The sequence below is a fragment of the Panulirus ornatus genome, chromosome 30 (genome assembly GCF_036320965.1).
Source record: "Panulirus ornatus isolate Po-2019 chromosome 30, ASM3632096v1, whole genome shotgun sequence".
NCBI lineage: Eukaryota > Metazoa > Arthropoda > Malacostraca > Decapoda > Palinuridae > Panulirus > Panulirus ornatus.
The window spans coordinates 8,409,148-8,424,343 of record NC_092253.1 but is presented as its reverse complement, the minus strand read 5'-3'; the positions used below and the strand labels follow the sequence as shown (position 1 = coordinate 8,424,343).

The window sequence follows — 15,196 nt, the reverse complement described above, 5'->3', positions numbered from 1 at the left end:
ACGAAGTGCTTGTATTTATGTGAATAAATTTGTGAGTTTTTGTTTGACACTAGACTTTATCCTTTACCCAAGAATATGATTCATAGATAGTTGTGGCCACTCCAAAATTAGGAGTTTCAAAGACTTAGTCATTATTCTACTGCTTTATAACTTGTCAGTTTGGTGTTAGCTGTTGCTTGAAGAATAGTATAACTCGCACAAACCAAATGCGTTCTATTGACTTGGACATCTTGGAAGATTTCTCCTCCCCCTCGTCAATGTTTTTTTTCCATGCAAGATCAAGCTAGGTTACAAATCTTAGAAGTATAATCGAACGTAACCTAGCTTAGGAAAAATCAAAACGTAACATGGCGTTATCTCTGGGAACGAATCTTAGGTGATCCCTTCTCTTCCTTAAATACCTAATTCATGTAGGTCTTCATCACTAGTATTTCTAACAGTAAAAGTCTTTCTTTTGTAGTTACTACATGTCGTGGTGGAACACCAGGACCTTCTCAGAAAGAGGTCCTGGGGCATCTACAGATGAATGAAAGAAAATGTCTTGGTTGCGGCCAAAAGTAATTGAAAATACTTCTCATAGTCTGTAACATACGGGTATTACCCGAGATTTTGTTCACCATATGATACCGTGTTTATGGCTATCTACGTGAAGCAGTATTGTTAAAAATGAACTGAAAATGGACGTAAATTTGCCGCCTCGACATAGGCATTGGTTAGCTGACGGGTGCTTTCATGACGTCATCGGAATACTGAGCGGCCATTGGCTCGGACTCGACTGGTGTCAGTTTGGGTCCCAGTTGTAAACAAACATTGTTCTGGTGATGTTGATGGCGGGAGAGGATAATAATAATAACGTCTACTTTGGCTACTATGTCCTTTTTGCTGCCAAGTAAGTGATCAAGTCTTGTAGGTATTGCTCATAAGTCGTGCTGGGTAATAGTTACTGGTAGATATGCTTTCAACAGTAAGAGCTGGTAATAGTTACTTAAAAGTGCACATTTGCTGATGGGTAACTATTACCACAAGGGCAATGTGCATTATGATGTCTATGGTTTTCCAATCAAGATTTAACACGAGAAAAAGATGTTCAAAGATTATTTTTCTCAATTGGTGAATGTGGTTTGACGCTGATGGCTTTAATGACTTGGGGGGTAGTCAATAGGCCGAACTAACTAACCATCTGTTTAAACGAAATAAGGCCATCAAAATTGATCGAATTGAATCTAATAAGAATCGTATTGAGCTGCGGTACATTTCAGTTTAAGGGCACCATAGAAATAGATTTTGAATAAGAAACGCGTATCTGGACCTTCTCGTACCTACTTAAATTTAAGGATTTAGGGAAAGCGTGATGTGATATATATATATATATATATATATATATATATATATATATATATATATATATATATATATATATTTAATTATGTTCATAACTAATGCTAGTTAGTGGGGAGGATTAGGATGACTGTAAATGTCGAGTAGAAGTAAGTGAAAATTCTAGAGGCCCATGAAAACCTTAACTAACTTCTTCAACAGCCTAATCTTAATTAATTTTACATCATGACATACTTATGGTATGGTCTGGTCTGCATTCAGTTGCTGAAAGGTTTGAAATTTGTTCATTGTATTTTACTGAGTTCGCATAGTGTCTTAACTTCCACATGTTAGTTAATATGCCTGGAAGATGACTATACAATGTCGTTGATAATATGTCGACTCTAATAAACTTGATAATAAGTTCATTCTTAGCCTCTGGATGAAGAGAGGTGAAGTTTTCTCAGGATTTTTTGATTATCATTTCACTGGTACTTCACATTTTCCCTGATCTTCAATTAAAGCCCTTCTAGCCATCATCTGTTCATCGTAGGGAAAAAGAAATGCTTCAAATCACTTTTCCGGGGTATTAATCACTCCTAATTAACAGCAGACCTTTGATAAGTCCCTCATTACAGATCCATCAATTACCTTTACAAAGACAAGTCGAATTTTTACTTTGAGGGAGATTATATAAGTACATGCCACTGCTCCTGAAAGTGGGCAGGGCCCTGAAGATGAAATACATATATGTGTGGTTGAATGATGTGAAACAAAGGGAAGACAGTGAAAGAGGCCAGTATAATAAACCAAGCCGAGAATTACAGCATTTTTTCACTTTCATAGAATTATTGTTGTTGGCTTTCATTGGCCCACGTCCTGCAGCAGAATAAGTAAAAGGTGCATCCAAGCAAAACTTTTGGGAGTTTCTTTTAGTGTACATGGAATTTCCAGTTTTGTCTGAACAAGTTTATATTGAAACAACATTAACTGCTCCTGAGTTAAGTGTTCAGAGAACAGTGTCAGGCATACAAGAAAAAAGAAAAGTTTAGTTTAGAGTTTCAAAAGTTATCCTAACTCTCCACTCGTACGTGAGTGGACGAAATCGAGGAACATTTGTTACGATGTAATTATGTTTTAATAATTAAAAGAAGGTAAAACTCATTTCCCTGAAAAAGGCAAGGATTTCGTCTGTTCATTTCTAATCATATTATTCTTTTATTTTTACGTTTACTCAGCGTATTCTATCATCCTCATAGTCTGCTTTCGAGTTATTTGTTGTCTTGGGTAATAACAGACATAACAATCCAAAGGTGTTTACGTACTGAAGTTAGTGAATAGCAGTTCCAAAACACAGTCATTGATATATTGAGGGTAATATGATTACTGTGTCCTGAACATACACTTATGTTATATTGTTTGGGCTTGGCACGTCTGTGTTTCAGTATGTGATGTGCTTCTACAAAAAAAATTCAATGCATGTTAGGGACTTCTGTAACTCATATGAGTTAGGCACTTCTGTAACTCGTATGAGTTACTAGATCCTTAATTTCTTAATGCAAAGTTAACGCCTCGAACCATATTTTGGAGTCGACTGTTAAGAGTGCTAAACGCCAATGATTCCCCCCCCTTTTTTTTTTTTACCGTTTCCATAGTATGATATTATCTCGGCGTTTCACATGTGATATGCTAGGATTTTATAATTGAATTGCGAATCTTATGCGCCGAAATGGAATACGAAATTGGAATACGAAATATTTGTCCACATGTTAACTTGGAGGGATAAAGGATGGGGGGAAATGAATTTTTTTTTTTAAATACCCCAGTTTTACTGGCAAACTGCTCTTGAAATATAAGAAAACTGGAAATCGTTGCGTAAAGAAACGTGTGTTAGGTTAAAAGCAAGAAAACTATTATTGTGTGGACTTATTTTTGTTTTGCATACTTACGCAGGAAAACGGAAGTCTATGTAAAGGAACAAAAGAAATATTTCGAAAACTTTCAGATAATGGCCTTTCACGTTGATGATAAAGAGAATCACATAAATATACATAAAAAAAACTTTTTATTGAACTGTGGATGTCATATTCGTTTGGAAAATGATAATTACCCAAGCCTGATGTTAGCAAATCCGTTTGGAAAACAGACTTTTCACCTATGTTAGCATATTCATCACACTGAGTGGAAAGGCAATAACACAGATTGCATGACATTTGAAAAAATTAACATATAATAAAAGGTGCATTGTCCACTGTCTGTGTGAACCTGTAAGCTAGCATAACTATTGCGTAGTCTCTTCTGTATAAATTAGTCTTGTTCATTAAAGCTTTTTAAGTCTGTTAAGTTAGCCTATGTGTACTCTTGTCTGTCTTCCTATGACGTAAGGTAATCTAGCAGTTCTGCAGTCTCTTCTGTTATCCTGTGATGAGTTAGCCAGCCAATTCCTTACCTTTACCGTTTCTTCAACGATCCTTTGACTTGTTAGCCAGACTGTGTCACATTTAGTCACATTTATTTTTTTTTTTCTACTTGTTTCCTTGCCTCCTCCTGTAACCTGTATTGTCACTACTTATTTCATCTCGCATGTCTTCCTGTGTCACGCAAGTCGACCTGTCGTTTTTATTGAATTAAGGCTACTTATAATCTCCTAAGGAACTTGCCATTTAGACTATGTTTATTTTTGCCTTTAACGGCTTTTTCTTTTTTTTTTTTAACTAGCTTATTCTAGTTTCGCTGTAGCTTGTAACCAAACCTACTTGTTTTGTTCGTAGTCTGATTTCGTATGGTCTTACGTAAGTTAAAGTACCCAATGTAAATTTGTATTTCTCTGTACATCCAAACTCGTTATTGTATTACATTGTACGTCCGAAAGTAATTTTTTTTTTTTTTGTCGTTCCTTGACTTACTGTTGCAAATCCCTTTTAAATTACATGAACCGTTTTATCTCTTTCTAGGAGGAGACTGACCCGTACCAAATTATGTCTTGAGATACTTGTGCCAGAGGTATGTGCTCTTACTTGTATGTACTTCTCTTTCTTAAGTCATTTGAAAGTCGAGGCTTCCAGTATTAAAAGAAAAAAGATATGTTCGTCAAAGATTCTTTATCCAGTCCATCATCACACAGAACTTTGAGTTATGACACAATCCTTGTCTAATGCTTTTCATGATATGATTGTTTTCCATATTTCTCATCAGATCAGAACAAGAAGTTTCAGTTATCAATATTCCTCCTTCTTTTCTCAGTGTAATAATAGTGTATTCAAAACTGCTTTTCACACTCACATGCTTTCATAGTTTCGAAGATTCGTTCTTTAACATTTTGGGCACTGCCCTATCATTGAATGTTTCAAGTATTGTAGGCTATATATATATATATATATATATATATATATATATATATATATATATATATATATGTATATATATATATATATATATATATATATATATATATATATATATATATATATATATATATATATATATATATTTATTCTTTGAAGATGCGCACCTTACATGTCTCCATGTGTATACATTTTAATATGTTTATTTAGTCTGTCAATGAAGTTTTTATGGATATCCCCTTAGTGCATAACATGAAAACAATTGCATGTGATGCCTATGCCAGTGGCCACCACTCGCGTCACAAGGCTGTGACCATTACATACGTATAATGCACGACTTCCCAACTCTCCCTCATCAATATTCATCACTGTCGTAATTTTCTTCGTGGTTCCTTATCCCGCGAGACGACGACGCGTAGTGAACTGAACAGACAGTGTAGCATGTTGCTGGTTTAATCCGAAACCGTCATACGTACCTCCCGCGTCCACTCCATAAAGATGGGGATTAGCTTTTATGTATTACTGTATCTCCACGAATAGCATTAATTAGTAAGCCCCACAGGTTAATGATTGGCAGGTATAGCCTAAATCTAGGACTGGAACGATAGATGTTGCATGCATTGCCAGAATCTAGTTAAAACTTCAACGTAGTCACAAGAATTTCGATAAGAAATACTGATTTTTAGTTTTACCTACCACGCTAGACAAGCGTCATGTTTGCTTTTGTGATGTGTCGGCGCACTTAATGACTGAAATGAAAGTTAATCGCAATAATTTACTGTAGTATCATAAGTCGGGAGGAAGGATTTATTTAGTCCATAACTAATGCCAGTACTTCAGAATCAGTTACTCAGGTTACAGACTCTTGATTTAAAAGTGTTTAGCCCATTTTGAATAGTGTTAGGAAACTTGAAACCTCTTTGTTTCATCGTTTAAAGGTACGATCTTCCGTTGATGATGTATCGCGTGTTCGACTGACCAGAAGCCTAGCACTAAAGACAAAATGATAAATGCGACTTTTCTTCCTTAGCGAAAAGAAAAAAAAAAAACCAGTAGTATTGCATGAATCCCGGGTAGGGGGGTTTAAAACTAGTTGAAATTTTCGGCTGTAAAGAAGAGGTGTTCATTAGTGTTCAGGTCAGTGGTGCTGGGGTCTAGCGCGTTGCTCTGCGAATTGTTGGGTTCATATGGAGTGTGGGAGACGCGGGTGAGGGCGTCTCTGTGTTGACAAAGTGCGGCGCGGGGCGTTTGGCAGCGGCCGGGCACCAGGCGCACTCCGTTGCCCACCGACATCAGACACTCCCCAGCCTCACCACCTTCCTCATCTTCCTCCTCCTCCTCCACGACCCACGAGTCCGCCACCACTTGCAGCATCCCAGGCGCGCCCGTCACCCAGGTCCATTCGCCCTCCACCAGCCTCCCGCCCAACCAGTATGGGGGAGGTGGCGCCGATTCCCAAGCATGAGTGATGTAGAGGAAGGAGCGGATGTGGCCCATGGTGGTGTTACTGGGTATGAGGGCCAGGTCGCCGCCCGTCTTCCTGCAGCGGATCCTGGCCTCCTGCCAAGAGGCGTGGGCGTCAGGTAGGGCCAGCAGGCAGGTCCCACCCACCCACGTATACTCTGCCGGACACCCGGACGTCAGCAGCCTCACGCCAGACTCCACCTGCAAAAACACGTCAACTGTTACGACACGAAATCTTGGATTAGGATTTTACGGAACCGATCCATCTCCGTCACTCGCAGTGTAGGGGCGTCGCAGGACTTATCAGTATGGACGAAAATCATATCGCTGGTTCTCTACACAGTTACTGGAAGTGTATGATGTCGCCGCTTGCATCCATCACTCCGATGTTGAGTTACGGAGAGGTAGAACAGAATTTTGATATCGTACAAACTTGATGTGATTTTTGGTCGATACGGGTAGCTTAAATCATCTCGCCCGCACAGCAAATTATCGTCTCGTCTCGATTTTTAATGACCTCAGGAAAATAGTTAAATAGTTTCGTAGGAGAAAATATAGGTCAAGACTCGATAATAAGATGTAGGTGAAGACTACACAATCAGCCACGAGATAATTTACAACACCACCTCGAACTTTCTCCCTAAACCTTAAGACTGTTGTGTTCTAGTCCGTCAAAGTAACTAGGCTATTTAACTTGTATCTCTAGCCAGTCAAGAGGATAGGGCGTCTGACTCACTCTCTCTCTCTTAGTGGAATCTTATTCCATTACCTCCTCTCGGTATGAAGAAGTTTGCTTTTGTTACCAGTGAATACAGATGTGAAGTTGTACCACTTGTGATAAGTTCCCCACCACTGGGCAGGAGTGTCCAGTGTTCTGTCACGCCCAGTCACGGCTTGGCCTCGTTGTGGCAGAGGAAACATGATAATAAATCTATACGTAGGTCTCGATGTTGTGGCTGCTCGATATTTTTTTTTTTTTTGTGGCCATTTTCTTGTTGGCCAACTTCCTGACCATCATATACCCCACTGAGCCAGGTTCCCTGACCATGCACCCTACTTGGTCAGGTTTCCTGACCATCATAAACCCTACTGGGCCAGGTTCCCTGACCACCACATACTCTATTTGGCCAGGTTTCCTGACCATATACCCCACTTGGCCAGGTTTCCTGACCATATACCCCACTTGGCCAGGTTCCCTGACCATATACCCCACTTCGCCAGGTTCCCTGACCACATACCTCACTCGCCAACTACAATCATGGTTGTTATCCACGATTTAACCCTCCCCTCCACCCTGAGTCATCTCACCTTGGCCAGCCGGTCCTGTAGGGCGTCGGCCACGTCCTTCAGGGCCGTGGCCAGCTGGTTGGCCGTGGCCTGGGCCGAGGCCACTGCGGCCGAGGAGACGGTGGTTACCGCTGCGTCCAGGTAGCTCAGCGAGGAGCGCCTCAGCTTCTCCAGCGTGCGGGTCATCTTGGTCAGTGTGTCTTGCACCGCTCGCCGCACCCCGGCCTGCACCGCAGCCACCTCCTCCGCCATCTGCCGCAAAAAGGGAGAGGAGTATGTACAGGCTGCGGCATGCTCAGCACAGCATCCGTCGGGATGTTACTGCGGTGTTTATTTTGGCTAACAGATGTGGCCGTTGTATAAGGTGTTTAGTTTTCAGTGTGATTTTTTTTTGTAACACGCCAACAGATGCAGCTGACAAGCTACAGCTGTATTGTTTGCCCATAACTACAGCTGTATTGTTTACCCATAACTGTTACATATTGGTGTACTAGGACCTGTTTCTGGTGGCTTTAGATACATTGTCTCCTGTTCTAATGTAGAACGGACCCTCCCTCGTGTAGGACATGGTGTTGCGAGGTTCTGTAGACGTGTGATGAGTAAATTGAAGTAATTATAACTTAGTGAAGAATAATTTTGTCTCAGTAAGAATATTGAAGTAGTTAAATGTCACCGATTAAGGAGTGAATGAATTAGAAATCTTAGAGGGTTGTGGGGATCATTATCCGACACTGTGTGGGAAGAGTAATTAATTGTCAGTGAGTAAAAGGAGAGGGAAGTTAGGATCCTGGGAACGTAAAGACACGAGAAATGATAAAGGGAGGATTTGTGTACACGAAGAGTAGCATGAAGGTGTTTGAGGGGGCACTTTGGGTGGGTGCCTGAGGCATGTAGGTTAGGGATGGGGTTAGATGATATCTGGTATACGATCTCTACAAATATACGGTGGAGTGGAATAGAGGGACTTGTGGAGAGAGATATTTATATGTGGAGGTCTCATCCACCCCATCCTCTCTGCATGTGGAAGCTAATACATATAGACAACATAGAGGCTTTGAAAGGAGAGGAAAACATGTTACATGTGGAAGTTCCACTCACCTGTTCCCGGTGCATGTGGAGGCTGGTGGAGTAGTAGATCCTTAGGCCTGCCAGCTGTTCTGAGATGTGGGTCAGCTGATTGGCCAGGTGGTCCCGCATGTTGCTCACCTGTGTGAAGCCGATTTCTCTTAGGGTTAATACACGGACAGGACTATGTCTGTGAGGGTTTGGGTGAAAGGCACGAGGGTCTGGGAGACACACACACACACACACACACACACACACACACACACAGGTTAAGGGAGGGATGCCCCACATTTATCCCTGCCCTCCTCCCTCCCTAGCACTGGCGGTGGCTATTGCTATACAGAGGGGCATGACGTCCAACATATACTGAGAGAGAGAGAGAGAGAGAGAGAGAGAGAGAGAGAGAGAGAGAGAGAGAGAGAGAGAGAGAGAGAGAGAGAATTCGGGGAATGAAGGGATTTCTAAAAAGAATGGCAAAAACAGATAGGACCAAGGGCTTTGGTTGCCCCCTCCCCCCCCTAGAGCTGTTTGTCATAGACCCCCCCCCCCCGACACTCTCCCTCCTCCTGGTTGGGGGGGGGGGTGATGTCTCCTCACCTGATCGTCGTCCAACGCTCCTGAGGGCTGGGCGGTGTAGGTGCTGGTGCTGACGTCACGGGCCACCCCAGGAACCTGCGGAGAACACACGTCATCATTATTAGGTCATCCCTGTCGCAGAATCTGATTGGTCAGCGCTTAGGTGGGGAGACGGCTGATTGGTCCGTACTTTAATAAGGAAAGGAGGGGAAACTCAACACCGTTTTCTTTAACAGTTTTAAGAGAAAGAATACGTTTACTTCTACAATTTAAAAGAATTTATTTCGTTTTGATATCCACTTAGTCTCAGCTTAACTGGATGACAGATGTGGGTAAGTATGATATATATATATATATATATATATATATATATATATATATATATATATATATATATATATATATATATATATATTCGAAGATTCGAGCGTTAAGCAAGGCGAGCCTTGCATATCATCGTACTCCCAATGCCACAGTAACAGTGAAGTCGAGAGCTGCGCAGGCATTTTGAAAGGGAACTTTTAGGACGAACGTGTTGGTCGACGACATCCCTGGTCTTGGCCAAGGCTGTTGTAGTTTGGACCGTGTTTCTGGCTTGGTCTTGGCCAAGGCTATGGTTTTGACAGAGGGTTTCCCCCCCCCCGGTCTTGGCCAAGGCTCTGGTCGTACATAGCCCTTGGCCAAGATCATTCGGGACTACTGCTAGTTGTGTAGTGGTTTGTGGGCAGTCTTGCCGCCGTGGAAGGTTTCAGCCATTCCATGATGGAAGAAGTTAAGAAATAACAAACAGTGCCGACCGTTGGAGAGTTAATGTAAACACCATGACATGTGGCGGGAACATCGTACATCACATGTGGCGGGAACATCGTACATCACATGTGGCGGGAACATCGTACATCACATGTGGCGGGAACATCGTACATCACATGTGGCGGTAACATCGTACATCACATGTGGCGGAACATCGTACATCACATGTGGCGGGAACATCGTACATCACATGTGGCGGGAACATCGTACATCACATGTGGCGGGAACATCGAACATCACGTGGCGGGAACATCGTACATCACCTGTGGCGGTAACATCGTACATCACATGTGGCGGGAACATCGTACATCACATGTGGCGGGAACATCGTACATCACATGTGGCGGGAACATCGTACATCGCATGTGGCGGAACATCGTACATCACATGTGGCGGGAACATCGTACATCACATGTGGCGGGAACATCGTACATCACATGTGGCGGGAACATTGTACATCACATGTGGCGGGAACATCGTACATCACATGTGGCAGGAACATCGTATACCACAAGAGGCGGGAACATCGTACATCACATGTGGCGGGAACATCGTACATCACATGTGGCGGGAACATCGTACATCACATGTGGCAGGAACATCGTACATCTCGACATTGTTTTTATCGTACATCTGGCTAAGGAAAAGATGATATGGTGTGATATTTTTGCTGTTTTGTCTCGTCGCTTTCTCTTCGTGGTCGCGGAATAACTTGCTGGGTGTGGGAATTTTCAAAGGGGACTTACTGAGTGCCAGGTTTTATCCTGAGTCAGAGGTATGGGACGTAAAGGTGTGCAATAGACTACGCTTCTGCAGGTGTTTTGACGCTGTCTTTCGTAAGATAACATTTTGAATACGATTCCAGCCATGGGTTGATTCGCGAAGTTAGTTAAGACGCCAGTTAGAAGCCACTTTGACTTTCTGCTTTTAAGTAAGACGAAGTTTATATGCAACATTGATTTTTTTTGTGTTTTTATTTTCGCTTGAAGTGAGCACAGTCGATGGATGACCCCTCTCTTCCACAAGCCTCCATGACCCAGACATATCTTCCCTGGAGTGCTTAAAGCGTTAGTTAGAAAGGCAGTGAAAAGCTACGAAGAAAAATACCGGTACGTATGGTATGGTAGAGGTCTTTGGTGGGGGGTTTGCGTGGGAAGGTGGAGGTTGGGCGTACATAGAGGGCAGCACTGGCCACTTGAGCAGAAGGTAAACAAGCCGGGCTGGTCGGACAGGCGTAAACACCGCGAGGTTTGGGGGTGGAGGGAAGACCACCCTTCTTCCCTTGCCACCCCCGAACGCTCTCTGTCTTCATCTCCTGCAGTCTGCAAGCTTGTTTGTACAAGTGGCAGCATTCTAGGAATTTTTTTTTTTTATTATGAAAACACCGAACACATCAATTACAAGCCCGGGGCGTTAATACATTGATGAGAGCAGCTGAGACACGTCTCGGTCATATGCAGTTTTGCCGACGTGCTTTTCCTTGCCAGAATACGTTTTGGTTTGTTGTTCACGCCTTTCAAATGGATAGCAACACTGTGTTTCATGTTGTGCAGTATACATGAAAAGGGCTTCTCCACTCCTCTTTATGGTAAAACAGGTAATGGTTAACAGCAGTAAGGCGATATCTGAAAGCCCTTTCATAAACTCTTTAAAAGAAGATCATAAAGTAAATAAAAAATGTTTGATCTCAGGAGCTGACTTGTTTGTACGCTGTAGTCTTTTGGTTCGTGGAAAGCAAACATGTAAAGGTTAGGAACACACGTGGATCGTTTTCTTTGCCGGTAAACAAGAGAAAACTGTGGGTGTAACTGAGGTAGTGTTGCTAAGGCAACAGAAATTTAGATAATGAGTCTCGTGTGAGGAGGTGTTGTGAGTTGTCAGGAGGTCACGTCGCTCTCTCTCTCTCTCTCTCTCTCTCTCTCTCTCTCTCTCTCTCTCACCGTGGTGACACAGAGGTGGCTGTCGCCCAGGTTTGACATGGTCAGGTTGTGGAGCTCCTGCAGCTGGTCGAGGCCGACGTCGAGGGCGGCCGTGGTGTTGGCGTAGGCCTGGAGGAGGAGGTCGAGCTGGGTGGCGGTGGTCGAGGACACGTCGCCCAGGGTGTGGTTGGCCGCCTCGAGGACCTGCGTGGCCAGTTCCTTGGCATGACGCTTGGTCGAGGCGGCCAGGGAGTCTTCCATGTCCGCCAGACGGGACACGACTCTCCTGTAGACGTCGTGGCTCTGTGTCTTGATGAGGGTGTCCACTGAGGTGATGGAGGCCAGGAGGGTGTCCTGGAGGACCCGCTGTCTGATAGAGGAGGTGTGGAGGAGGGCCCCCAGACGCTTGTCCATGGCCAGGTTCGATAGTCGGATGCGGTTGAAGACGGCGGCGATGAGGTGCTTGGTGGCGTTGGCGCTGGGGGCCACGAGTGCCTCGAGGCGAGAGAGGGACTCCCTGTAGCCCACGACGTCCTCGGCGTCGCACTCGTGTCGGCTCCTGTTCGCCGCGCCCTCCGCCACACTCACGACGTAGTCCTTCATGTCCGCGAGGGCGACCTCAGTCGCCAGGGTCAGGTTGAGCATGTGGGCCTCGACCATCTGCTGGGAGGCGCGGCTCATGTTGGCCAGCAGGTCCGCCACGGCCTGGCACTCGTCTGGGTGTTCGAAGAAGACGTAATCTAAGCGGTCCTCCACCTGACACACACTGGCGCCTATCATGTGGACGCTCTGGTTCAGGGTCGTCATGTTGCTCGATATGTCCTCCATCGTGCCGTACATTGGCCCCAGCGTCGCTCTCACGAGGTCTTCCACCTCCTCGAACTTTGCCCCAATCTTGTCCTCCACCTGTCCCATCTTCTCCTCCAGTTTATCGTTCATTTCTTCCAATTTATGGTCGAGTTTGACCCCCACCGCCTCCACCAGCACCTCCTGTTTGGTTTCTATCGACGCCAACTTCGCCTCCATCTCCGAGTACTTCTCCTTGTGGTCATTGAGGAGGTTTGTCAGCAGGTCAATCTTGGTTTCAAGGTCATCCACTTTGCTGACCATGGCCGCGAGGCCGTCCAGCTTCCTGAGGGCGGCCTCCTGCCTCACGGTCAGGCTGACCAACGGGTCGGACGCATTCCCGGCGACCTCGTCCGTGGGCGTCGCACCTTGGGCGCACGCCATCGCCATCAACACCGTAAAAGCAGTCCACGACAAAACACATCTTTGACATACCTCCATCACGTCTTGACACTCGGGTGGCACACTTTTACTCTCGTCACCGCCTGTGCGTGAAAGCAAATGTGTCCTCTTAATCCAGGCGACTCAGGGTGTCACAGAAAGGAGGGTGTCACAGAAAGCCCATGTGCACATTAACACCATAGATCACTATTCCCAAAACCAGTGGGAGGGAGGGAGGAGGAGGAGGAGGGCGAGTGTGTGTGTGTGCACGTGAGGCGAGACGTGTAAACCCGCACCAAACACAAGCCGGACTGGGGAGGGGAGGGCGCGAGCAGCTTTATATATGTTTGTTTACACGAGGAAAACTCGTACTGGAGGAGGAGAGGAGAGAGGGGGTGTCCGAGACCCTGGAAATATCAGGTGACAACACTATGTTGATTGAGGTGCATCCTGAGGAGAAAGACCCTGGCCTCATTATCAGGAGAGAACTCTGTGACCACTGTGTGTTCTGACGTGACCTCATATAGGTCTCCCCCCCATCCAGCGAATGACTTCAGGTCTGGTGGGGTCATTTTGTGACACAAGGGTCTCGCATTTCATGCACGTCGGTGAATTGTCGAAGCTTTTGAGGTATACAGATCATATATATATATTTTTTTTAAGCCCAAATATCTAATTATATAAACCAATAATGTCAGGTTTTTATATATACATTTTTTTTCTTTGCTGATAAACCCTAAATGACTTTTTAGATTATAGTTCTTTCCAGAGTCCACCAAAATTCGATCAAATTGCCCACGTTACACCACCACCACCATGACATACGTTTACCCTCTTGTCTTCAACGTGTTAACTTGGGCCAAAATCCCAAACCGTCAAAAGGCTATATTGGAGTTTCCTTCTTGTATGGTGTATATATAATGTTATGTGCCTAGATACTTGTTGGCGGTTAGCGCTGTGGCAGGAGAGAGAGAGAGAGAGAGAGAGAGAGAGAGAGAGAGAGAGAGAGAGAGAGAGAGAGAGAGAGAGAGAGAGAGAAGGTTTTCAGTCTTTTTCGTAACTTTTGAGTCTGTGGCTAGCTCGTAGTCCATCCACGCGGGAGTACTTGATTATAATATTCGGGCCTACTTACTGGTACGTGTGAGTGAGTAGCACACTCTGTGTCTCCTCGTGGTATATACGGCAGACCAGGGTACGAGGTATAGGACGACCTGGAGTCCCACACGAAACCCGAATTTCCGTACCGGACGATGGTACGACCACTAGTCTGGCTTCCTTCCATGTTAGAAGGCTCTTCTCGTCACGGACTTATATGTGTCCCCGTGGAAGCCAGGCCTTGAGAACGAAAAATGAAGTAAAGAAAATTGAAAAAAAAAATGGGCCAAATAGGTAAATGAAGAAGTTAATGATCTAAGCGTTTTGAATAAGAATAAAACTTGCCTTTTGAACTAAAGGTTTAGATCATAGATGTAAGGAAAAACGCAAGAGTTCCAAATATAAAACAAATGGGCCAATTCGGTAAATAAAGACAAGAACACTTCATGCATTTTGAATCAGAGCAAAAATTGCCATTAAAAGAAACGTTTATAGATCTTAGATGTAAGGAAGAACGCGAGATGGGAAAGAGTTCCAAAAAACCTAACCATGTGAGTGTAAAAAATGTAAGACGGCAAAGGAGTTCCCAAAAACCTAGCTAGCATGTAGGGGGTAGGTGCAGAGGACACGACATCGCTGTGTTGCACGCAGTGGCTTGTTGCCCAGTGGCGAGTGGTGTGGCAAATAGCTATATCAATAATGCTAATGACTGAATTACAAACGATACGTGCTCTCATAATGTGAGTGAAAAAATAGGTGTATGTGTACATGTGGACAGTGTCCCGTAAGATATTTCTGCAAGTGTTCTGAGATCCAAATTCTGCAAGGGACCCACCCCCCCGACATATCCTTGATAATCATGTGATAGGTAGAAAATACAGATGGAACCTCTGTGTATGTGTAAGGCCATCTTTAACCAACAACCTCCACTTCGAATGTTCTCCTCCAGGGAGACACTTGAATATTACATCCACCAAGCACACTTGCAACTTCGTTAATGCAGGCTTACCCACACGTGTGGTGCGTGTGTTTACCTCCTCCTCCTCCTCCTCCTCCTCCTCCTCACCCTTGCAAGCCCCGTTGCACTTATGC

General features: G+C 44.3%; 1 protein-coding gene across 1 annotated transcript; it reads right to left on the bottom strand.

Moving 5' to 3' along the window:
- Positions 1 to 3,793: 3,793 nt before the first annotated feature.
- On the bottom strand, positions 3,794 to 13,339 carry LOC139758382 (uncharacterized). The gene is made up of 5 exons (XM_071679696.1): positions 11,804 to 13,339; positions 9,075 to 9,149; positions 8,511 to 8,618; positions 7,434 to 7,664; positions 3,794 to 6,326 (listed from the first exon to the last, which is right to left on the bottom strand). Exons 1-5 carry the CDS (start codon positions 13,067 to 13,069, stop codon positions 5,751 to 5,753), a joined length of 2,256 nt encoding a protein of 751 aa, XP_071535797.1. The 5' UTR covers positions 13,070 to 13,339; the 3' UTR covers positions 3,794 to 5,750.
- Positions 13,340 to 15,196: the final 1,857 nt, after the last annotated feature.

What these genes read in the sequence shown, in the direction of transcription:
- LOC139758382 (XM_071679696.1), bottom strand. Translation starts at nt 13,069, where the DNA reads ATGGAGGTATGTCAAAGATGTGTTTTGTCGTGGACTGCTTTTACGGTG. An exon ending in GAGCGTTGGACGACGATCAG is followed by an intron (nt 8,619 to 9,074) that starts GTGAGGAGACAT and finishes GGCTTCACACAG; the next exon opens with GTGAGCAACATGCGGGACCA. An exon ending in TACAGGACCGGCTGGCCAAG is followed by an intron (nt 6,327 to 7,433) that starts GTGAGATGACTC and finishes GTGTTTTTGCAG; the next exon opens with GTGGAGTCTGGCGTGAGGCT.